The sequence below is a fragment of the Artemia sp. Qi Xiang Cuo genome, chromosome 6 (assembly GCF_049724085.1).
Source record: "Artemia sp. Qi Xiang Cuo chromosome 6, ASM4972408v1, whole genome shotgun sequence".
NCBI lineage: Eukaryota > Metazoa > Arthropoda > Branchiopoda > Anostraca > Artemiidae > Artemia > Artemia sp. Qi Xiang Cuo.
Genome location: NC_142799.1, coordinates 68,489,757 through 68,516,550, shown reverse-complemented (window position 1 = coordinate 68,516,550; position 26,794 = coordinate 68,489,757). Strand labels below are relative to the sequence as shown.

The 26,794-nt window shown below is 33.9% G+C and overlaps 1 protein-coding gene across 3 annotated transcripts in view; it reads right to left on the bottom strand.

The window, feature by feature from the left end:
* Window positions 1–26,794, bottom strand: part of LOC148951546 (atlastin-like) — a 121,688-nt gene that overhangs the window by 21,710 nt on the left and 73,184 nt on the right. For all 3 annotated transcript variants that reach the window (XM_089091068.1, XM_089091070.1, XM_089091069.1), the window contains exons 4-6: window positions 18,990–19,145; window positions 16,942–17,230; window positions 3,804–4,210 (exon numbers count right to left, since the gene is read on the bottom strand). In XM_089091068.1, the coding sequence (XP_088947194.1) occupies window positions 3,804–4,210; window positions 16,942–17,230; window positions 18,990–19,145 (852 nt within the window). The remainder of the gene's footprint in view (window positions 1–3,803; window positions 4,211–16,941; window positions 17,231–18,989; window positions 19,146–26,794) is intronic.

The following is a 26,794-nucleotide window of genomic DNA, read 5'->3' as shown; positions in this document are numbered from 1 at the left end:
GCCTCTACCTCTCGCAGACCATCCCTCATTTTCATATTTCTCATTAACCTTCGTTTTATCACCAAATCAAGAGAAAGTGCCACTCAGTTGCCAGTTCTCCAGATTAGCAGGTATTCCTGTAACATTGTGTACTACTCTGGATTGTCTTTCCTCAATTGAAAAGTTGACTGTACGAACAGCCAAGTAGACTTCGTGTAAAGATTTTGGCCGGAAGCACGGGCAGTTCGGGACTCGGATAATCATTATTTTTCACTATGAAACATTTCATGAATGAGCTCTACTGCTTCCAACCCCTGTGCTTTGTCAATGGTATCTCCCTCAAGGAGCGACTCGTACGCCTGTTTTCCCTCTTCGAGGGGTTCTGGTAGCATATCATTACCGTCAAAAATTCTGCTATTCAGTTCTGATGATAAAAGGTTCACATAAATGGCTATCTCCAACATACCGTGGCCTCGCACAGCATGAGAGACAGCTTTTCCTGGTAATATACTTCGCCCAGTATTAGGTGCGTATACTTGAATTATGATTTCCAAAAGTCCCGAGTCAGCTATAAGGAACACAATGGCTCCTAGGAAACTGATGCGGGTCTGAAATTCACCTAGAACAACAAAAACATTTCTTAAAGCACTTTTGGCAGGCTCTGCATCGATGATACACTTTGTCTTTTAGTAATGCGGTTGGTCAAAGGTAATGACTAGTTTTTCCAGCTCAACTAGCGCACTCATTAGCATGCATAAGGGTAGAATAAACACAGGAGATATCGCTTGGGTTGTGGTTAATCATTGGCAAAAAACGAATATTCCACTTTCCCGAATAATGTAACTTTTGGTGTATTGACCACATAAAGGTCGACCAGCTCATATATGAGCTTTTGAAAAAGCCAGAGGTGCGCCAGAGCGTTTCAATCTTCCATCCATTGTCACGAGTGTCACTACTGCTTGTCAAGCAAACAAATGTCCTTGGTTGCGACTTGGCGGGTTTTTGGAAAATGTAGAATGGCATGATACCCACTCATCACTTCAACTCATCTTCACTTACTTTTTTCCTCGGTACTGAAAGCTCCGTTGCCGGCAACTCAGGTGTAGACACTTCAATTAGTCCCATTCCATGAAAGGTATTTAGGCCGTCGATAGTAGCAATATTACGATCGACATTGTCTCCTACATACTGATAAAAATGTGCTTTCTCTTCGGACTCTTCCAACACCGTTTGATTTACTGCTGCACATCTTTCAAATTTTTTTACTTCTGAGTACGAAGAGCAGAAGTCGAGATTGTACGGCGTTTCAAGTAAAAATTGGGATGAAAAATGTTGATGCAGCTGCGAAGGCAGTCCTATTTGTACAGGAGACAATAAACTCCGTGGTCTACATGCCTGCAATACAGCATGTCCGACAGAAGATATTAGAAGAGGCGAGTCGCCCGAAATCGATGAAAACAGTAGACAAAGAGATGGGCACAAGAAGTTCAAACACTTCTCTACTGACGATAATTCATTAAGAAATTTGTAGGAATCGTTTCTTGTCGTAATGGATTTGATTTCACTTCTTATTTCAACAACTTTAATGGGCTGATCCCTTCCTCTGTTTTAACTATCTACTTTAACCTCTAGGTAAAATTCTCTAAATATCCTGTTAACCGTATCTCTAAATGTTACGAGTGTCTCTTTCTTGTTTGAATCAGACAGAACTACTTGTTCGCCGTACTAACTGACTAGCAAATCCTTGGCTTGACGAAAGCTGTAGGCCGAACTATCACAGTGACTTTCAGATAGAATATGAACCATCTTTGTTAAAATAACCGTCAGAGGTGCAGGCTCTTCACTGTGGGCATAAAACTGAAGCACTTCTTCGAGAGCGACTTTCCTTGCACCATCACACGGTCTTCCCTTCCGTTTATTTGGTGGAGGCAAGTACTGTGGTAGATAGCTCCAGTGATTAGATAAGCTATAGAAAGGCACTAAGGAATGGAAACCACAAAATGGAGGCGGGAGGGGATTCTATAATACTGGTTTGAAATTACACTGTTTGAGACTCATATTCTAAGGCGCCATTCATAGGTTAATAGGAAATCGTGAATCGACCAAAAATGATTAAAATAACTAGTTCATAAAGGTCAATTTTCAAAACTGTTTTAGGTAAGATCAGGTACTTGACTACGTAAAATCAAGTTTTCTAACTATACTTTCGAATTCGCCACCATTCAATTCATTGGAAACGATCAAAAAATACGACAACCTCTTAATTCTGAGTTTTAACCCCCCCCCCCCCCCCCTTCGTCCTTTTAGAGTGGAAATGGGCACAAGGATACCAAAAAATGGAAACCTGAAATCAGATTTGGAGTCAGTTTTGGAGTCAGACTTGATTTGATAGGAAATGGTTATTTAAACTCCAAAATATTAATAAACATAAAAATCGATTTCCCCCTTCAAGGGCAAATTTGGGACACTTGTGCAAGGGGGATTTTGGCGGATTTATCTAAATATTTTGGTGTAAAAAAAAATTATGTTGCAATTTCTCCGAGACTTGACTATTAGATATCATTAAATAGAATTACTGTTCAACCAGAACGATTGCCAATGGGTTGGCAATAAAAAGCGATTGATTGCGCGTGTTTAAAAAAGGACAAAACTTAAGTTTACAATTTTTCCATGGGACAGAAAGCTTCCGTCATTTTTCATTTAATACAACCTAAAATTTATCAAGAAAATTTGAGTTTCATAAGTAAAAGGTCTGAAAAGTAACAAAACTACAAAAGTAATAAAAATAACAATTTTTTTTTTTTTTTTTTTTTTTTGGCCGACACATCGAGCCCTGCACCCCGTTGGCCAGTTTATAAAATAATTTATTAATGTAATTTGTTTGTTAAATAAAGTTATCTTATCTACTCCGCCCAGAAGCTGCAGACAAAATGAATATTGCAATCAATACAATACGAAATAACGTCTTTATTTTTTTAACTATAGAATTTAAACATGTGATTTTTTCATCGCTGTTCAAATGTTTGTCAAAGAATCTATAGATTGAATATTTGGGCCAAAAACACCATATTTATGACAACAATGGTCTCTCCCAAACATTATCAGACGAATGCTAGCAGTTGAACTAATCTAAAATAAGCACTCGTCAACTCAAGTGACTGTTATTCCTCAATCCCCCCCCCCCAAGAAAAAAACAAACAAAAAAAAAACAGGAAATACAGACCGACGTTAGAAGACAAATCTCCCACCAGCCCCATATGACATTTCGTTTGCATGTTACTCCAACAGTGCACATGAAAAAAAAGTACAAAATGCCTTAAAAGTTCCCAAAACCCTCCTCCACAAAGAACAAATAGCGCAAAACGTTATTTCAGTAAGATCAGTCGAGGTCAAACTCGTAGCTGCACTTATATATATGCAGAAAAAGTTGCTCTTTTTAATTAATAATTTATACGGCCTAATATCCTAACCCGGACCGGAGTCACCCTACGTTTCATGCTAAAAGTTAAATATTTTTTAATAAAAAGAAAAATAGACAAAACCAAGAATACACCAACTTTTTTCACTTTTCCAAAGAACAGAAAGGCAAACAAAGCCAAAATCTATTCAATCTTTTCAGTATTAGATTGAAACAAGTTAACGACTTCGTAATTCTCATACTTCAGAATTATAACTTTTTCTGATAACATTTAGTCTCCTTTCTAAATATCTAACCTCGTTGTCCCTACACGGGATCTTTGGGCCACAACCCACATAGATTTTAAAAGCATTCATTAATAGATGACATGCGTTTACTAACAAAAAAAACACTAAATTATACACACCTCTTCGAGTTTCAGCCTGTATTTTTCAGAAAACTCAGCACCTCCCATCTTCCTCTTATTGGTAAAAAGTTTTATAGCACCATCTTTATGTTTCAGATGTTCCCTCTCTAAAGTACCAGAAGCAATATAGGGCCTAGAGGCACCACATAAATTTTCCATTTCATTGCTGTACATATCCTTTGCAGATGCTAAGCAACTAAGATTATTAGCCTCCGCGGTTGCTTCGAGCATGGTCTTTGGCTCAGGGAGCTCACCACCTCTATAAATGCTCATATAAGATTTAAAGTAATGTAAAAGGTCTTTGGTGCGTATTTTCACGCCACTAATTTCTTTCACTACTATGTTCGATGGAGTGAGAAGGGTTTCCATTAAGCTGTCTAGTTGCTCTTTAAAGTCTCGCTCAATTTCTGAAAAAAAAGAGGCCAGAGAATAAATAAAACATTCATTGTGTTTTTACGGCGTTACAGAGGTGTTAAAAAAGAAATTAAAGAGATTACTCAATATAAGTGATCTATAAGAAAAAAAAGAAGAAAAGAGCATACCTTTAAGTACCTAAATATCAATTATAGATTCCTTAACAGTACACAAACAGGAATTTTTTGTCAGCACAATTTTTCTGCCGAGAACCAGATTTTTCTATTTTGATTCCGAACGGAAGCAAGTCGAATATTGGTTCAGAGCCGTTTAAAGGGATGAGGGAGCAGCCGGATCAGCTGCCCCAGGTGCCGCAGCTAGAGGAGCTGTGGCTGGGGGGCATTGCACCTGGGAGGATTTTCCACTTTGATCAAATTGTTCACTGTGATTCAGCTTCTCTGCTTATATTTGAGTCGGGAGTCGGGGAGGCGCTTTAATTAATTTTTACCCGGGCACAATCAACTGTAGGAACGGCTGTGGTCTACATGAAACTCCAGTCTGGACCTAGCTTGAAGTACCAAGGACAGTGAAAAAGAAGTCTGATTGTTTAAGGGGTTAACTCGAAACTTCCACATCCATATAAATCTTAAAAGTTAGGAATCAATGATTCAATTTTTAATAAAAAAAAATTATATTCAGTTAGGCATAAGAAGATATAAGAAGTCGTTGAAAAAGTCATAGCTTTCTTCTGAAGGTGTAGATATCTTTAAGAATCTTCACACTGGCAATGTTTGAATTTTTAGGTACGAATAGCGTTACCAAATGTAACTAATTATTTTGATTACTTTTCTCCGCGATTCGACGTAGCAACACTGATGAAAATATGATACTACACAAGCAGGGCAGTATCCATGAATTTTATTCGGGGAGGTTATTTTTCGGAAGGGGGGAAAAAACTTTTAAAAACACATCAAAAATTAATCTATTTGCCCTTTTTAAGTTTTTACAAGTCGGACAAACATTTCAGGGGGGAGGTCAAACTTTCAAGACTTGACCCCCCCCCCCAGGGATAAATGCGGCCTTGTACCCTAGAGACTTAATAATTGTGAAACAAACAAACATAAAATCTTCTTCTCTTTTGAAATACCTTATTCAGGTATGAAGACCTAAGATGGGTCCTAGGGGCAAAAAAAATGTCTTTATGTTGATATCATTGGTAATGTAAGACATGAAAGGTAAATTTTTACATGAAAAAAAAAAATATTAGGAGCCACAACCCGCCGATCTTGCAAAAATAAATATACATGGCTAGTCAAACAACTTATAAATGAATGAACGAATTCAATTTAAGCCAGTCAAAATTCTTTGACCTAATAGCATACGTGGGTATTTTCTCAATCGTGCAGAGACTCGGGCCTTTTGACAAATTATTAAGAAAACCAATAGGGTGGTCTACAATGCCTATATTTTTGATTTGCCATGATCTAGCTTCTTGTATCCTTATTTTCTAGCATCCAATAGAATCCAGATGCATAAAAGAAAGAAAAAACATAGAAAACATTAGTTCTCCCAGAAAAAGGTCAATATATTTTTTGAACAACTTGAAACTTACACTCGTATGGCAAAGGGAACCTTAGTGCACAAAAAATTAGGTTAGGTTCCCTGGCCCCCAGAAATTTGGATAAAAAAAAAATATCTTGGATGGCCTGAAAATCGCCCTAGCCAAGCAGATTCAATTCTAAAATACTTTGAAGGCACGAATCCCCTCAGTTTTGCGGTTCAAATAAAGGCCGATTTTTTTCGACTGGTTCAAAATGTTCAAGGATTGTTGCCCGGGCTAAGGGAACCACAGATTTTGGCTTGGGCTGGAAGGGTTAGGTAGACCATAGATGATCTCAAACCTTGTAGCACTGGATCAGTTTCAAACTTGTAGTTGCAAATCCCAAGGCCAAGAAGAAGCTAATACAAAAATTAGTTTAAGGGCATGGTTCCCCCAAAAATGGTTCCTAAAAGGGACAAAAAATGAGCAGCTCAAAAATTATATCCAAAAGTTGTTTGTCAAAGAGGACACCAGTACACAAGGATGGGGTAAGTTGGGGTAAGAAGACCAAGCATTTTGTTGGCACAGGGAAGGGCGTTAGAAGGCCTTGGAATGGGAGAAAAAACTCGTTACCCTTGACCAATTGGAGTTTTAAGTGCATTATCACATCTTCGTCAGTCTTGCAATATTGAACCGTGAAGATGAATAATTGAAATTAGTTTTAGTTTAAATTTGACGACGCTTATCATCTTTAAAAATAAAATCTGTCGATTCGTAGTAAAAACTACACCTATAAAGGAAAGCGCCATCTTAGGCTGTTTAATACCACGTTTTCTACGGATTTTTTTTGCTGATATTTTACCAACAATTCTTTTAGATTTGGCACCAGCTATTGCCAAAAACTGCATAACTACAAATGAAGGTCTTTTACATCAAGAAATGAATTCCCAATAATTCCTGATTTTTTTTTAAGATGCATTCAATTGCGGAAGTTTTAATTAACTAATCCAAACAATCACATTCAATTTTCACTGGCCTTGTTACTTCAAACCTGAGGCATTGAGAGTTGAATTCGTTTTTATCTCATGGCTCGCAACTTACTAGGAAAACAACCCCAAGAAGAAAAAATATTTTGAAAAATTGATTTTGTATTGCCCCAAGGCAGCTCAAGATAGGCCAAAAAATGTTTCGTTTTTTGCTCGACATTCATTAAAAGTTGCATTCCACTGTCTTATAAATTTTCCTATTGTTCTACTTGTTGTTTACCCCCCTAAACCCTCTGAAGGCCAAAATGTCATTTGTGGTTTATAAAAAACAAATTATATTTTAAGAAGTTTCTTATTTATCATAATAATATTTAAAATTTAAACATTCTTGAGACTCCTTGGAATTAACATAATTGCATTTAGATAATCAATCTAGCTTCATTAGTCTGATATGCAGTAATTGTTCATCCAAAATTGTTTCCTTTTTAACACATTTCTATCCAGAAACAAATTATTATAAAATTAAATGATTCTTTAAACTATTCTATACCCTTTATTTATTTAGTTCATTTTTATTAATATTTTATTTACTATATGTTTAACTTATTTTGTTGTATTATTCTATTAAATTTAAAACTCATAGTTAAATTATTTATTGACTCATAAGCTCAAAATGTTGCTTCAAAATTATCAATCTCTAATTTAAATACTTCATTTAGGAATCAATGTTCTATTTGTTAGTATAAAATAGGATGAAAAGGAAAAATTATGATAAAAAATGCCGTTAAAGAATAGTAAAATTAAGTTTAAAGTGGCAAATGTAGTTATTCTGATAAATATTTTCGGCTTTCCTGTATAGAAATTTCCAGTGTCAGAGAAGAGGTGAAGTCATCTTCTTTATTCATATGACGTCATAACTTTAAACGGAGTGACGTCATGATAAGTGTATATAGAGAAACAAAACATTGTTCAATTTAGTTTTTTAAAAGCTTTCACGAGAAAAAAGTCTAGTACTGAGACCAAGGGAATTGATCTATGCATTCCACAGCAGATCAAAACTCAATTTTCGGTACGAGAATGAGTGTACTGTTTGAATATTTGTAGTGGTAAATTAAAAGCGGTAATTTTTAAAGTATAAGTATAATAGCAAATGTTAGAAAATTGCATCAAGATCAACCCAAGAAGATGAAGAAGGATCGTTTTCGGGCGAGTAATTATAATTATAATTTTAATATAAGTTTTAAAAAATTGTTCCCTAAGTTTACCAGATAAGTTAGCAAAGACTGTAATAACTTGACATTTTAAGTTTAATAAATTGATTTTAGTAAAAGTATTTAAAAATGTAACAACGCAAATAAGTGGGTTCTAGATAAAAAGTTTTAAAATTTACCTCCAAACTAAGAGCTGACGGAATGGCGGTGAAGATACGGGAAATTTGTAATACCACTTCCTTGTTTTAAAACAGGATGTGTGGTCGGGGCAAAAAATATCTATATGCCAGTTTTTGCGACAAGGGCTCTCTCTCGCGCTCTCTCTTTAAATTACTTTGTATGACCTCTGGATTTTTTGATCGTTTTGGGAACTCTGAGTGTATACGATTTAATTATTATTTGTATTAGATGATAGTGCCTTACTTGTCTACTTTAATGCATAATAAACGTTATTGTATTATACCAAACCTCTCTACAACGTTAGTTTAATCTCTAGATTAACACCAGTCGGTACGCCCGAGAAAATTAGTCAGGCCAAGTCCTAAGGCACGCTACCAAAGTTTACTTACCTTAGGACCGTAATAATACCCCCTATAAAGGGCGTAAAAAGGTACCAACCCAAACCTTCGTTATACCAGCTAGTGACAGCTAGGAGGGCCAATATAACCTTATTTTGCTACAGCTTAAACGCACTTTACTACAAGACGAAAATAGATGAGCCTCAAAAGAATGTTTTATTCTTATTATTTTTTATTCTTATTATTATAATTTTTTATTATTAGACTTACCAACAAATTATGCATATTAGTCACCTACTTCAAAATGAAGCAAAGAAGGTGAAAAGAATTAGTTTCAGGTAAATAAGTTTTGTAATAAGATTCATTAAAGCCTTTATACTTATATGAAAATGGCCAAAAAAGAAGAAAAAGGATGAGTGTCAAAGGAACTTTGAATTGAAGTATAATACATACTAGTCAATTATTTTAAAAACATATCCACAAAGATGAAAAGGATCAATTTATGGTAAGTAGCCTATATTTGATAATGCAATTCATTTAAGTCTTTACTTGCAAGAAAAACTTTTTTTCTAGATTCACCGTTTATGTCAATAAATAAAAAAAAAGATGAGCGTCAAAGGAACGTTGTATTGAGGTATCTGAAAAATAATACATATTAGTCGTATACTTCAAAATTAATCCAAAAAGACAAAAAAGATAAATTTAAGTTAAATATATTTGATAAGACAGTTCATTTAAGCCTTTACTTACAAGCTAAACATTGTTGTTTTATTTCTAGGTACACCATATATGCTAACAAAGAAGACAAAGGATGAAGGTCAAATAAACTTTGTGTCAGGTATCTGACCAATAATTAACATTAGTAGCATCTTGAAGCTTGAACCACAAATACGAAAAGGTTCATTTTGAAGGGTCAAAAAGGGTTCAAGTATATTTGATAAAACAGTTCGTTTAAGCCTTTAGTTAAAAGGAAAACTTTTCCTTTTCTTCTAGGTTCAAGATATATGCCAACGTCCAACAAGGATCAGCGTTGAAGGAACTGTGTGTTAAAGTATCTGACCAAGAACATATATTAAAAATATACTTCAAAATTGAGCCACAAATACGAAAAAGATTAATTTGAGGAGAATAGAACTTTGTGTAAAGAGGAACTTTGGTATCTACAAAGATGAAAAAGATTAATTTAAGGTAAGTATATATGGAAATTCATTTAGGTCTCAACTTCGAAGAAAGACATTTTTTTTATAGGTTCACTATACATGCCAACAAAAAAGACAAATGGTGAGCATCAAAAGAACTTTATGATGAAGTATCTGATTAACAATACAAATTATTCATATACTTCAAAATCGAATCACAAAGATGAAAACGATCAATTTGAGGTGAGTATATTTGAGAAAACAATTAATTTAAGCCTTTACGTTCAAGAAAAATGATGTTTTTTTCTCTCTAGCTTCACCATATATGCCAACAAAGAAGATAAAGGATGAGCATCAAATGAACTTTATGTTGAAGTATCTGACTAATAATACAAATTGGTCATATACTTTAAAACTGAACCACGAAGAAGAAAAGGCCCAATTTGAGGTAAGTATATTTGAGAATACAGTTCATGCAAGTCTTTTTCTCTAGCTTCATAATATATGCCACAAAGAAGACAAAGGATGAGCATCAATGCAACTTTTTCGTTGATGTATATGATTGATAGTAAATATTAGTCATATACTTCAAAATTGACCCAAAAAGATAAAAAGGATGAAATTTAAGGTAAGTGTATTTGAGAATACAGTTCATATAAGCCTTTCCTTACAAGAAAAAATGAAGTTTTTTCTCTATGTGTATCTGACTGATAATAAATATTAGTTAAAATTGGGCCACAAAGATTTAAAAGATCAATTTGAGGTAAGTGTGTTTGAGAATACAGTTTAAGTAAGCCTTTCCTTTCAAGAAAAAACGAAGTTTGTTTCTCTAGCTTCTTCATATATGCCAACAAAGAAGACAAAGGCTGAGCATCAAAACAACTTTTTTTTTGAAGTATCTGACTGATGATAAATATTAGTCATATACTACAAAATTGAGCCTCAAAGATGAAAAGAATCAATTTGAGGTAAGTGTATTTGGGAATACAGTTCATGTAAGCTTTTCCTTTCAAAAGAAACGAAGTTTTTTTCAGTAGCTTTTTCATATATGCCAACAAAGAAGAAAAAGGATGAGCATCAAAGCAACTTCTTTCTTGTGTATCTGACTGATAATGAATATTAGTAATATACTTCGAAGTTGAGCCACATAGATGAAAAGGATCAATTTAAGGTAAGTGTATTTGAGAATACAGTTCAAAAGAACCTATCGGAAGTTTTTTCCCTAGGTGTATCTGACTGATAACAAATATTAGTCATATACTTTAAAATTGAGCCACAAAGATGAAAAAGATCAATTTGAGGTAAGTGTGTTTGAGAATAGAGTTTAAGTAAGCATTTCCTTGCAAAAAAAATCAGTTTTTTTCTCTAGCTTTACCATATATACCGACAAAGAAGATAAAAGGATGAGCATCAAGGCAACTTTTTGTTGATGTATCTGACTGATAATAAATATTAGTCATATACTTCAAAATTGAGCCACAAAGACAAAAATGATCAACTTCCAGAATATAGAGGTAATGCTGTTCATGTAAGCATTTCCTTACGAAAAAAACTAAGCTTTTTTCTCTAGCTTCACCATATATGCCGACAAAGAAGACAAAGGATGAGTAGCAAGGCAACTTTTTGTTGATGTATCTGACTGATAATAAATATTATTCATATACTTTAAAATTGAGCAACAACGACGATAAGGATGAATTTAAGGTAAGTGTATTTGAGAATACAGTCCATGTAAGCCTTTTCTTACAAGAAAAACGATTTTTTTTTCTCTAGCTTCTTCATATATGCCAACAAAGAACACAAAGGATGAGCATCAAAGCAGCTCTTTGTAGATGCATCTGACTGATAATAAATATTAGTCGTATACTTCAAAAATGAGCCACAAAGACGAAAAGCATCCAATTGGGGTAAGTAAATTTAAGAATACAGCTCATGTAAGCCTTTCCTAACAAGAAAAATCAAAGTTTTTTTCTCTAGGTTCTTCATGTATGCCAACAAAGAAGACAAGGATGAGCATCAAAGCAACTTTTTGTTGATTTATCAGACTGATAATAAACATTAGTCATATGCTTCAAAATTGAGCCACAAAGATGAAAAGTATCAATTTGAGGTAAATGTATCTGAGAATACAGTTCATGTAAGCCTTCCCTTTCAAGAAAAAACGAAGTTTCTTTCTCTAGCTTCTTCATATATACCAACAAAAAAATCAAAGGATGAGCATCAAAGCAACTTTTTTGATGTATATGACTGATAATAAAGTTTTTTCTCTAGCTTCACCTATATGCTGGCAAAGAAGACAAAGGATGAGCATCAAAGCCACTTTTTGTTGATGTATCTGACTGACAAGCTACAAAGATGAAAAGGAACAATTTGAGGTAAGTGTATATGAAAATACAGTTCATCTAAGCCTTTTTCTTACATGAAAAAAACTAAGTTTATTTTTCTCTAGCTTCATCATATATGCCAACAAAAAATACAAGGGATAAACATCAAGGCAAATTTTTCTTTGATGTATATGATTGATAGTAAATATTAGTAATGTACTTTAAAATTGAGCAACAAAGATGGAAAGGATCAATCTGAGGTAAGTGTATTTGAGAATACAGTTCATGTAAGCCTTCCCTTTCAAGAAAAATTGAGCCACAAAGACGAAAAGGATCAGTTTTAGGTAGGTGTATTTGAAAATACAGTTCATGAAAACCTTTCCTTACAAGAAAAAACACAGTTTTGAGTCTCTAGCTTCACCACATATGCCCACAAAGAAGAAAAAGGATGATAATCGGGGCAACTTTGTGTTGATGTATCTGACTGATAATAAATATTAGTCGTATACTTTAAAATTGAGCAACAAAGATGATAAGGATGAATTTGAGGTAAGTGTATACAGTCCATGTAAGCCTTTTCTTACAAGAAAATTTTTTTTTTTCTAGCTTCTTCAGATATGTCAACATAGAAGACAAAGGATGAGCATCAAAGCAACTTTTTGTTGATGAATCTGACAAATGATAAATATTAGTCATAAACTTCAAAACTGAGCCACAAAGATTAAAAAGATGAATTTAAGGTAATTTTTTTGAGAATACAGTTCATGTAAGCCTTTCCTTTCTCTAGGTTCACCATATATGCCGACGAAGAAGACATAAGATGAGTATCAAAGCAACTTTTTATTGATCAATCTGACGGATGATAAATATTAGTCATAAACTTCAAAACTGAGCCACAAAGATAAACTTCAAAACTGAGCCACAAAGATGAAAAGGATGAATTTAAGGTAAGTTTTTTTGGTACTGCAGTTCATGTAAGCCTTTCCTTACAAGAAAAAACGAAGTTTTTTCTCTCTAGATTCATCATATATGCCGACAAAGAAGACATAGGATGAGCATCAAAGCAACTTTTTATTGGTGTATCTGACTGATAATAAATATTAGTCGTATGCTTTAAAATTTAGCCACAAAGATGAAAAGGATCAATTTAAGGTAAGTGTGTTTGAGAATACAGTTCATGTAAGCCTTTCCTTTCAAGAAAAAACGAAGTTTTTTCTCTCTAGCTTCTTCGTATATGCCAACAAAGAACACAAAGGATGACCATCAAAGTAACTTTTTGTTGATGTATCTGACTGATGATAAATATTAGTTATATACATCAAATTGAGGCACAGAGATGAAAAGGATCAATCTGAGGTAAGTGTATTTGGGAATACACTTCATGTAAGCTTTTCCTTTCAAGAAAAAACTAAGTTTTTTCTCTAGCTTCTTCACATATGCCAACAAAGATGAAAAGGATCAATTTTCTTACAAGAGAAAATTGAAGTTTTTCTTACAAGAGAAAACGAAGTTTTTCTTTTCTCTAGCTTCTTCATATATGCCAACAAAGAAGAAAGAGAATGAGCATCAAAGCAACTTTTTTTTTATGTATCTGACTGATAATAAATATTAGTCATATACTTCAAAATTGAGCCACAAAGACAAAAAGGATCAACTTGCAGTATATACAGGTAATGCTGTTCAAGTAAGCATCTTCTTACAAAAAACAAGTTTTTTTCTCTAGGTTCACCATATATGCCGACAAAGAAGATAAAGGATGAGCATCAAGGCAACTTTTTGTTGATGCATCTGACTGTTAATAAATATTAGTCATATACTTCAAAATTGAGCCACAAAGACAAAAATGATCAACTTGCAGAATATACAGGTAATGCTGTTCATGTAAGCATTTCCTTACAAAAAAAACTAAGCTTTTTTCTCTAGCTTCACCATATATGCCGACAATGAAGACAAAGGATGAGTAGCAAGGCAACTTTTTGTTGATGTATCTGACTGATAATAAATATTAGTCATATACTTTAAAATTGAGCAACAACGACGATAAGGATCAATTTGAGGTAAGTGTAAGTGTAAAGGATCAGTTTGAGAATACAGTTCATTTAAGCCTTTCCTTACAAGAAAAATGAAGTTTTTTTCTTTAGCTTCACCATATATGCATACAAAGAAGACAAAGGATGAGCATCAAAACAACTTTTTGTTGATGCATCAGACTAATGATAAATATTATTCATATACTTCAAAATTGAGCCACAAAGATGAAAAGGATCAATTGGAGGTAAGTATATTTGAGAGAAGTTCCTGCAAGCTGTAAATCAGAAGAAAAATTATGGTTTTTTTCTCTAGCTTCACTATATATGCCAACAAAAAAGACAAAGAATGATCATCAAAATGACTTTATATTGAAGTATCAGACTAATAATACATATTAGTCACATTAACCAAAACTGAGCCACAAAGATGAAAAGCATCAATTTGAGGTAAGCATATTTGAGAGTACATTTCCTGTAAGCTGTTATTTACAAGAAAACTGATATTTTGCTCTAGCTTCAAAATAGACGTCAATAAAGAAAACAAAGGATAAGCGTCAAAGAAACTTTGTACTGATATACCCGAATAATAATACAAATTAGTCATATACTTCAAAACTGAGCCACAAAGATGAAAGGGATCGATTTGAGGTAAGTATATTTGAGAATACAGTTCATTTAAGCCTTTGCTTACGAGACATGTTTTTTTTTTCTCTAACTTCAACACAAAGGAGATAAAGGATGAGCATCAAAAGAACTTTGTGTTTAAGCATCTGACTATTAATAAATATTAGCCACATACTTCAAAATTGAGCCACAAAGATGAAAGGGATCAATTTGAGCTAAGTATATTTGAGAATACACTTCATTTAAGCCTTTACTTACAAGAAAAATGATGTTTTTTTCTCTAGCTTCGCCACAAAGAAGACAAAGTATGACCCTCAAAAGAACTTTTTGTTAAAGTATCTGGCTAATAATTCATTTTAGTCATATACTTCAAAACTAAGCCACAAATATGAATAGGATCAGTTTGAGGTAAGTATATAAGGGGATACAAAACATTTAAGCTAGTACTTACAAGAAAAATGATGTTTTTTTCTCTAGCTTCACCATATATGTCAGTAAAAGAGACAAAGGATGACCGTCAAAGTTTCTTTGTGCTGAAGTGTCTGACTAATAACACGTATTAGTCAGATTCTTCAAAATTGAGCCACAAGGATGAAAAAAATCAATTGGAGGTATGTATATTTGAGAATACAGTTCATGTAAGCTATTCCTTACAAGAAAAATGATATTTTGTTTTCTCTAGCTTCACCATATATGCCAACAAAGAAGACAAAGGATGAGCATCAAGGGAACTTTTTGTTGATGCATCTGATTAATCATATATGTTAGTTATATACTTCAAAATTAAGCCACAAAGTTGAAAAGGATCAATTTAAGGTTATTTATAATATAGTTCATTTAAATCTTTACTTCAAAGAAAAACTTTTTTCTCGGTTCACCATATTGCATATATGTCGTACAGAGGCTGCTTCTATGCGACAATCCTTTCAATATGATTATATTCAAGAAATTGATTGGCCTACTTTTCGAGGATTGTTGAATAATATATAGTTTTTTGTGAACGGTTTATAACTTTTTTTATTTTATCGTTTTTTTTTATAAAAACAAGGTTTCAACCGGTGATTTACTTTTTCTAGAAAATTGAAATAGTTCATTTCCTATTGGATAGTTTTTTTCTATTTTTTTATTTTATTTATTTTTTATTTTTTTTAGGACTGCATTTTGATTTTCTATGCTCTAGCTTCTGTGCGAAAGTCCCTTCAGTATCATTATATCCAGGAAATTGAATGGACAACTTTTTAGGGTTGTTGAAGAAACATTGTTTTGGTGTGTATGATTTATGACTTTGTTTATGTATTTCCGTTTTTATTTTTGTAAATTTCAAACAGAATTACTGTTAAGCCATTGTAATTGTCTATAGGTTGGCAAAAAAAAAAGAAAATACATGGATTGTTTGCATTGAGAGGTGAAAAAAAACAAGCTTCTACAACAGCGACAACAAAACTTAAACTACACTAAATGTAAACATATAAGCCACAGTTTTATGGTACCAGGTTTCAAAGGGCAAAAAATGTGGTCCTGTAAGAAATGAAAAATAAATTTTATATGAAACAAACTTTTTACAAGAATGTAAAGAGCAACACTAAAAATCAAAACAAATGAGGCCCCCTCCCCTTTCCAAAATCCCGAATTCATAACGGTACAATGGAGCAAAACACCAATGTGTTTTTCATTTGTAACATAGGGATATAAATAAAACTTGAATCGGCACAATTTTAGGTTAAAACTCTTAAGTGAAATATGTAAAGAAGCCAATGGTAATTACCAAGATATTTATTAATTTCTAGTAAACTTTCAATGAAGGCAAGGTTAAACTTTACTGTGAGTTGCCTCCCCCTTCTTAACTTAGTTCAGTTTTCATTTAGACACTTATATATATAGTTATTCATTTAGCGAAAAGACATCTAGGTTGCCACCTACCCCCTCCCCTTTTCACAATCCCGGAATCCCAACTGTACCATGGAGCAATACATTTGTTCCATTTGTTTCATTTAAAACATATGGGTTTCAGTAAAACTTGAAACTGTAAAATTTTTAGTAAAGATTTTTTAAGGGAAATAGGTAAATAAAACAATAGCAATTATCAAGAGGCTATGTTTGTTATATTCTACTAAGCTGTCAGCGAAGCCAATGTTTAAATGCACTACGGAGTGCCTCCCACTTCTTAGCTTGGGTTCAGTTTTCACCTACACACTTCTTCTGTGCACCGAAATGAAATTGGGTAGTCATCTGCACTCCCTCTCTTTCACAGAGCCCTGCAACTCCACAGCTGTAACATGGAGCAACACAGTGACTATTCATTTGCTATTTCAGTTTATATTTTAGTTACATATTTAAAGTCCTTAAGCAAATACTAAAACATAGCGGTCAATTTAAACATTAGCAAGTTAAAACGACATTAAATTAGGCTACCTGTGAGTTTTCCAGTGAAGTGAGGGTCAACTGCCACCTTCAGCCCTGGATGAGGCATTAGAAAGCACTTGATGCTTGTAAAACAGGCCTTTATGTGCTTACGAAGAGCCTGAAGCTCTGGATGCTGCTTTTCAGACACTTGAAGCCTTCGGTCAATAATTTTCTGTCCTCCAATGATCCCATAAGGGGCTTCGTACGGATAACTCCAATCCCTTACAAGAAATAATAGTTTCTGGAAAGGCTTGTCCCCAGTGTCTTCTAGAGCAAGTCGACCGTACTCAGTGAACAACTAAAAGAAATTAAATCTTTGAAATTTTTAACAAAGAAAAAAAAATATACGAGGGAGTGTGATTTAACTAAAAGTTTGATTAAGAGTTCATAAGTTCTTATAACCAGAAGATCTAGAAAAGAGGCGTACCGGATCTCAGTTAAACTTAGTGGGAGGTAAAAGATATTGCCCTGGATGGGTATTTCAGGTATCTGAATACAATCCATCCATCAAGGGAAGGGGCGAGAGCTCAAAAATTCATGACATTAGGACATCTACACTAAAAGGGGGTCAACTATCACCCAGATTTTGTGGGAGGTAAGAGTTAACGTCCCAGTTATGCCCTTCCGGGAATTTATTTCCCGTTTTTAGGTAATTACGAACGGAGTAATAATAAATGAATAAAGTAAAAAAAAGGGGAAAATAAAATAAAGAAATACAAGTAAAATTCAAGTAAATAAAGAAACACAAGAAAATAAAGAAACATAATACAAGTAAAACAGAGAATAACACAGAAACATAACATAGAAAACAACACAATATCCACACCACCACAAAAAAAAAGTTCATCCAGCGAATCAACTAAAACAAACAGATCAATTAATTTTGCACAAAAATATAAATTACGCTGGGATTATACATTATACAACTGATAAATTACATTTTACGAAAATAAAAATCATGATTTGGATGAAGGGAATTTTTTAATTTATTTCATCTTTCAATAACGGCGGTATTAACCAAACTTCGTCTTGTAACCAAACTTAGCAGGAAGCACTAACTATGTTTTTCAGGGATCATGATCCTATCCAATCTACGTAGAGAAGGAAACGGGGAGGGTTATTTAATTTTGTCATCAAAAATCTAGCATAAGTCGTTATCTGACCTCGACAAAAGTTGGAAGGAAGTAAGAGTAAATGTCCTAGTTGTGCAAATAGGGGGTCCGTATACAATCTAACTTATGTGGGGGGGGGATCTCATGATTCTTGTCACCACGATATCTCCCCGCATCTGGCACTGGTACTTGTCATCAGTACATTCACCACAGGAATTTTAGATCTTAACGGAAATTAATGGGAAATAAGACCTAATGGGGTAATTATACTTCTTGTAGATCAGGATCCAGGAACTATTCCGATCTTTGTAGGGGAGAGGCCCCTAAATTGCCACTATCGGGATATCTAGCAGAATTAATTTTTGGATTTCATCCGAAATTAATCGGAAGAAAGATGGGTGTCATAGTAGTGCTTAATTAAGGTCCGTACCCATTTTGACCTATGTAGAGAGAGGGGGTTCCTAAATTCTTGTCATCAGGGTATATCCTAGAAGGAGGTGTAGGATCTAAAAGAAATTTGGCGGGAAGTAAGAATTCATGAAGTAGTTATAGTTTTGAAAGACCAGACCCCAATCCAAGCTTCGTAGGGGAATGGGAGGGATGCACCCCCTAAGTTCTCATCGTTAGTACATCTAGAAGAAAAGGTTACTGAATCTAGGCAAAACGTGGTCAGGTCGTAAGTGGGATCGAGTGTCCTAATTATTCATTTCGAGGAACTGTACCAATTTCTATCTCTGTTGGAAGAGGGAATTCCTAAATTTGCGTCATTAAAACATCTACCAAAAATCCCCGACCTTTCCTAACTTTATTTTGCAATTTTATAAATATTGCAAAATACTAATTGCGTTAAGAATTAATGTCAGGTACCCCGTTTCCACACATTGTCAGAAGTCAATGCGTTCATGTCTAGATTGATAGAATAAAAACTATAAAAATTAAACTTACTTGAAGATGTTGGAGGTCATCTTCCTGTATGTTCTGCAAAAGATTAAACACTTGGATGGAGCTTATCATTGTGCTTAATGCAAAAATAGTTGCACAATCTCGAACAGTACTCTCACTGTCAAACGCTCCTTGGGTATCCATCAGTAAAATGGCCACCTAAAAAATAATCACCTAAAAGAACGTTAAGACGCCTAAAATACTTTCTAGTAATCGTGCAGCAAGATTTTTCATTTGAAGGAAACACCAAAGTAACCAAAGAGTAGCAGACAACCATTGAATTGCCCATTTAAACCTCTTTCGAAATACAATCTTTCCTACCACGTCAATTATACCTCATCACTCTTCCTCTTAAGGGGCGTAGATTTAACCCTTTTCTATATAATAAATTTCACAATAGTATTCAATTACAAGAATCCAAAATAATAATCCATTTATAAAAAAAATAATTTAAAAGTATAATTAATAGCTTGCATAAGGGATGCTACTCTTTGGGATTTCCCATTTGGTTTTAAATACTGAACTTGAGATCGTAAAAAGTATGTATATTAAACATAATATTCAAAATGCAATTACCCTGCATATGGAGCATGTGTCTGCATGTATGTAGTTCCAAAATTCTTACAAGCGAGTCTAGGAATAATTTTATTTCTCAATGAAAACCATGGCTTATATGCAATTTTGTGAATTACTTCTTTTAAAAAACTTTTAATTACTTTTCCAGGAAGAAAAAAAGTACCATTCACCCAAGGCATTATCCAGGGTCGGGTACCAGATTTCCCCCCCCCCCACAGACAAAAAATTTTTTCGACTTGTAAAAAGTAGCGAAAATGCATATAAGAAAATTTGTGATGCATTTTGTAGTGTCTCCCCGTGAGCCCCCCCCCCACTCGAACAAAAGACCTAGACAAAGCCTTTGCCATGACCTCAATTTTTACTTTTCCATAGCAAGCCAAATTCTTCACATATATTTATTGTTCTCTTGAGTGGAGTACTGGCAAAATTCTAGTTTGAGGAAAGTTTTATTGAGTGAAGTGCCAAAGAATTTCTGGCACATTTACTGCATGTTTTTGCATATAATTCACTGGAAACCGACAAAAACAAAAAGAGTAAACGATATATGACATGATATTTATTAACAGTAAAAATCTTTATGGGCCATGAATAATATAAAGTACTTCAACGTAAAGATTATAAAGAAAGGCACACCCTCAAATCCAAAGTAGATTAAAAATAGATTACAGAGAATGGTCGCTAGGGATCATAACTTTACCCAAAAATTTTCCCAGCCTCTTAATCTTGATAAAAATTGTATCACTTAATATAAAATCTACCCATTCCTCCCTTATATACCACCACGGAAAAATTTCCACCCTCATATTATTTAATTCCTTAAAAATAAAGAATAAGTAACAAAGAAAATAAATTATGTGATTTTTAGTTTCAAATAGCTCATGTCTGACACAAAGAACTCTCCTGAAAAAGACATAGATGTCTCACCTTTCCTGCCTTCAAAAAGAAACTTAACTAGACCCCCCCCCCAAAAAAAAAAATCCTATGTCTAAATCAACCACACATCTTAAGGGGATACAAACCCTAAACATCCTTCAAGCTAAAAGTACTGGTGAAACCCCTGGCAAAAAAAAGAAAAAATTATGCAATAAGATCACCCCCCGAAGAACTCCAACCAGAGATTAGATCACTCCAAGATTCCCCACCAATTGAATCTCTAACTAACTCTTTAGATCAGCCAAACTACATTGTGACCATCAAGAAAACCAATGGTCAACCCTTTACTAGAGATCGGTTAATGGATATCAAAAAGCCTATATTTCTACTAGCTAACTCAACTTGTGAAGTAGTCTTCCTGAAAGACGGTTTGATAGATCTTTATTTTACCTCTCACAAGGCCGCGGATTCAGTCCTTTCAAAGTACAGGGAACTAATCGTTGAGGGTTTCAAAATCTTTGCCACTTCAAAAGAAGTAGAAAAGTCGTACAAATACATGGTTTATGGTGTTGACACCGGTATACAAACAGAAGAATTTACAGCTGAACTAATGGATTCTTCGGCTCATCCTGCCCAACCAACAACTGCCACAAGACTCAGCTTGAAAAATGATGGCTATCTTATACCCGGTTGCTCAATGCTCATTGTATGCAAAGAAAAGTTGCAAAGAGAAGTTTTTTTTTGTATGGCATGGCCCTTCGCCTATAAACCAAAGCTCCTACAATGCACAATTTGCTTAGCCCATGGTCATAGCAAAAATAATTGTAAAACGTCACTCCAATCATGTCGAAAATGTGGGAAACCTAGCCACGTGACAGAAAATTGCATCGAGAAAGAAGCCTTTTGTGAAAATTGTAATAATAAGGGTCACACGGCACTTGAGAAGCAACTTTGTCTGGCCTAGCACAAGAGAGCCGAGATCCTCCGAACCTCTGTGAGATTAAACTTGCCCTACTCCGTAATAGCTGCTACAATCCCTAGACAACCAACTCCCAGTCGACCCTTAAATAGTCAAACTGAAGTTTCAAAGGACCAGAGGAAACAGGTCCCACCCCCAATAGATAAAGGTTGCTCCTTTACCCAATGTTCCACTCAATTTCCTTTATGTAACGATAAATCGCAGCCTTCCTCTTCATCTCAACTTCCAGTTTTATCGCATCCCCAAGTTAATCATCATTATAATCAAGAATGGCAAAGGTTAGCCATATACCTCACAGTTTCCCATCTTATCGATCCTGGCAGTGAACCAGTTGACCTGAAAAATATCCTTAAAAAAAGGCCATTACTACGCCCCTACGAGAGGAAATCTGGCAAACAGCTACGGTCCAACTTTTATCCTTCAAAGAAGGTATGGAATGCCATCCTAACTCAACATTTCCTATGACCCCAACTGTTACCAAGTCCACCAGAAATTTGAAAGAATCACCAGCACCTGTAACGATGGTAGAAGCCCCAAGCCATAGGAAAATAAAAAAAGCAAGAAAAAGCCGATCAACACAGTAACACAGAAATTGGCGACACCTCACGAAGTCTCTTCGAGCGAGGATGATGTTCAAAGCAAAACCCAAGCGAGAAGATACCCAAAAAGAATGCCTGACGACTAATTAATATGTGACTTTTCATTTTTAATTAATTAATCCCTTTCTAATAACACTGCTTTTAATTATTCCGACAAAGAAAGTAACAAGCATGCCAACCCTATAAGCAGCCCCGATGGTACCTTAACTCAAGTTAATTGTAAATACCTTGATATACCAATGTGAAGCCAAAACTAGTCAATAATAATTCCCTTAATGATTTTTGTTGCAACATCAGAAGCACCCAAGATAAATGGCTCGAATTTAAAAGTATAATTTCATTGAATGATGTTTGCCCTTTTGACGTAATAGGATTAACAGAGAAATGGCTTTCCGATAATGATGACAATAGTAATTTTTTACTCCCTGGTTACCAAATAATCCATATGCCCAGAAGATTGACTAAGTGTTCTGGGGGTATCTCACTTTACATCCGTTCGAATATAAATTTTACCAGGCTATTAGAGTGCGAATCTATTTTCTCTGCACAAATAAATCTCTGAAGTATTTATTCAATAATTGGTAAAATAGTTATCGGCCAAAATCCCTGTATACTTTCTTGTTTTATAAACCTCCTCGATTTCCGACCTCATGTTTTTGTAATCTGTTTGATGATTTCTCTAACTTTATTAATCTACCCCATAAAAAGGCAATAGTTCTTGGGGACTTTAATTGTAACCTACTCAATGTTGGTACAAATATTGAATCTGACACTTTCTTTTAATCAGTGACCGCGAGTGGTCTTCTAGACAATTGTTTTTTTCAGTAGGGTTGATCCTGTGAGATCAACTTCAACATTAATTGACAACATTTTTGTATCTACTTCCCTGGGAAATGACATGTCCTCTAATATAATATTTTCGGATCTGTCAGACCAATTTCCTATTTAGTTGTCACTACCTTCGCAAGCAATAACTCAACGCTCAAGAATAAATATCCCAATACCTACTAGAAATTATAGCTCTGCGAATATGACCCATTTTACCGATTGCCTAGGTACCACTGACCGGTGCGATGTTTTAAATTGTCTAGAGGTAAATTCTGCCACAAATGGTTTTGCGCAGCGACTAAGTGAGATTATCCATTCAACTTTTCCTATTCGTAAACCTAACCGGAAAACTATCGCTATATGTCCCTGGATGTCACATAGCCTCATTGTCTCCTCGTATCGTAAAAACAAATTATATAAGTTAGCCTGTAAGACCAGCAGTGATATTGACCTATCAAATTATAAAAATTACAAAAACTTATATACTAAACTCATCCGTGAAGCAAAGAAAAATTATTATTATACAAAAATTCTCAATTGCAAAGGGAACCTGAAAAAGATTTGGTCCACCATTAATGATATACTCTCAAAAAATAGAAAATCAAAGTCTATACATATTCACCTTAAAGACAAAAATGGCAGATTAATTGAGCCTTTGCATGCACCTGACACACTTAATAATTATTTTTCTAATGTTCCTCATACTGAATCTCGCTTCTCCTTACAGGCTTTATTCCCTTGCTTCATTTCTAAATCCACGTTTTTCTGCCCAACTGATAACAATGAGGTACTTAAAATCATCCTCCCTATTAGTTTTATACCTGACTGTTTTGGATTAAGTAATAAGCTCCTGAAGACCATATCTCCCTTTCTTTGCGAGCCCATCAAGCATATTGCCAATCTGTCTTTAACCCGCGGAGTTTTCCCTGATTTACTAAAGTCAGCCATTGTTATTCTAGTTCTTAAAAGGGCGATCCAACTGAAATAGGTTATTATCGTCCAATCTCAATCCTTTCTGTTATTAATTAAAAAAAAACTTTCCTAAAAATAAGTTTTTCAAAGAAAAGTAAAAGGTCATTTTAAACTTAAGCTCAGGATATACAAATATCTTTTAAAATTCAAACTCAAAACAACCAAAAATTAATATTAAAGAATAAATGTTACCCAAAATAAACAGAAAATAAATAAACAATCATAGCTAAAAACATGCAACAAATAATAACATAAATGAATAAATAGATTTTAAAGCGAGTAATGCTTAGATTAAATATGAATATCAAGCTTAAAACGAAAAAAATATTTTGCTATTAATGTATAAATGATACTTAAAATGAACAGAAATTAAATAAATAATCAATGCGAACAAACACATAAAATTTATAAATGTCAATAAATAAATCTTAAAAGGAGTGACACTTAAATTAAATATGCAAATCAAGTTTGAATCGAATAGAAATAACTACAAACAAAACTTTGGGTATAGCATTACTGCAGAAAACTAAAACCTGCTTCGTCATTTGCGATTTATTGCAGACAATTCTTAGTAAAGACTCCACTCCTGTAACATTAAGAAATCCGAATTTGCCTAAGGCCTTAGGGAAAAAATATCAGCAAATGCAAATTAAATTTACAATGCATATTTTTTTTTCAGTAAACTCATGTTAATTTTTTTCAGTAAAGTAAATTCTGGCTTTTAGAAAGCATAGGGGTTTTGAACCCTACTCACATTAATTTATGCTCATTTTGAGTTTGACTCTAATATTTATTTTAATTTTTGTTCGTTTTGGGTTTTATTTATTTATTGATACTGAATTGTGGTAGTTGTATGCTTGGTAGATTATATGATAGTCCGGACGCGAGGTGTTGAAAATGTGAACCATACCACGACGGAATGGGGCTGCTTAGAGAATTAGCCTACCCTCCACTCCCTAAATTGACCATGCGGATTCAAAAATACTAATGGCACTTGCTTGCGAGTGGTGGAACACTCCGAAACTTGAAATTTTATTATATTTTGGTGTTTCATGCAACAAAATGCATGTTCCACAAAGTTTGAGGTGCAGTTTTCCGCTCAAATAGAAATGCCTAGAAGCCATAGAATGTTTTCATAACAAACTAGCACCATTAGTTACAAAAAATGGCAGAGTTAAAAAAAAATGGCAAAACTATATGAGTCTTGAACAGTCTTGGAAATTATAAACAAAATCAAATTGAATATTAGATATATAATTATATTAATTGTTGAAAGATCCATCAGTTCAATATTTTTTTTCACTGTAATTTTTATTTTCATTTTCAATGCTGTACGAATTGTAAAATAATAAATTTGTAATATACGATTAATTCGTTTTCAATGAAGCACCAATGAGGCAGAAGGATTTTACAGTTAAAGAAGGGGGCAGTATCCAAATTTTGTTTGTAGTGAAACTATATTTGTCTTGACTAATCTTGAAAAGAACTAATAAATTAACCTGAATATTTGATGCATAATGATATTAATTGCTAAAAGCTCATCATTTCAAAATTTTACTGTAATTTTATTATTTATTTTCAATATTAAGTACAAAAGAAAACATTTGTAATATAATTCGCTTTCAGTAAAGCGCCAATGACGCAATAGGTTTTAGGCTTCCGCAGTGAGACTATACCCAAATTCTTGTTTGTAGTTATTTTTATTCGATTCAAACTTTAATTGCAAATTCAATTTAAGTTTCACTCGTTTTAAGATTTATTTATTCATTTATATTAATATATATTGTATATATTGTTCGCATTGATTGTTTATTTAATTTCTGTTCGTTTTAAGCTTGATTTTCATATTCAATCTAAGCATTACTCGTTTTAAGATTTATTTGTTTATTTATGTTATTAACTGTTGTATGTTTTTGGCTATTATTGTTCATTTAATTTCTGTTGGTTCTAGGTTTCATTTATCCCTTAGTAGCAATTTCTGGTCGTTTAGAATTTGAATTTTTAAAGGTATTCGTATCTGCTGAACAGGAGTATAAAATGGCCTATAATTTTCTTTTCAAAAATTATTTTTAAGAAAGTTTTTTTTAATGAATTTTTGTTCGTTTTTGATTGCAAAAGCTTTCAAGTTTTTATGGCATGGGGGGTGCTTACTGTCCGATTAATCTTGACTTTAAAAAACGGATCTAGAACTTTCAATTTAAATCGAATGAGGCTTTTTTCAAAGTCTATACGATTACCTCTTTGATAAAAAAACCTTATAAATGAACAATAGACAGCTTGCATAACTTGTGGACAGCGATTGACAACAATGAATGGATTGAAAAAATAGCTCCAATAAAGGGGGTTTAGACCATTTCACTTGCTGAAACAAAGGGATCACGATTGTTTGGAATTGACCTTAATAAGAATTTGTGTGCCAAAGCAATTTTGCATCTATCACAGAGTATGTATTTTAACCTTATAATTGGATAATTATAATAGATTTCCTATGTGTTCTTCGCGAATAAAACCACTTCCCATAAATTATAAGTCCACCTTAATAATTTTAGCCAAGGGCTATAACCTACAACGTCACCACCCGGACCATCGTGAGCTTTGTTGGCACCGGAGTTTTTTGTTATCAGAACTTTGAACTATTTAAAAAACATATCTATCTCAAAAATTTTATCTGATGCATTTAGGGCGTGGAGGAGGGAGAGGGGCTAGTTGCCCCTTCAATCTCTTTTGACTCTTAAAAAGTGAACAAGAACTTTCAATTTTCAATCAAATGAGCTCTCTAAAGTTTATACAAGCATCCCTTCCATAAGAAATAATATGAAGGATTCGGAAAATCCTTAAATTACAACCCTTGCCCTAATGGCTTTGGGGGATTTGTAATCCTCAAAGACATAATTTCCAGAACTTAAAACTACGTTTAATAAAATGGCAGTCTTAAAATTTTGATTGGATGTGTTTGGGGAAAGGTGGGCGTGAGAGCGGGG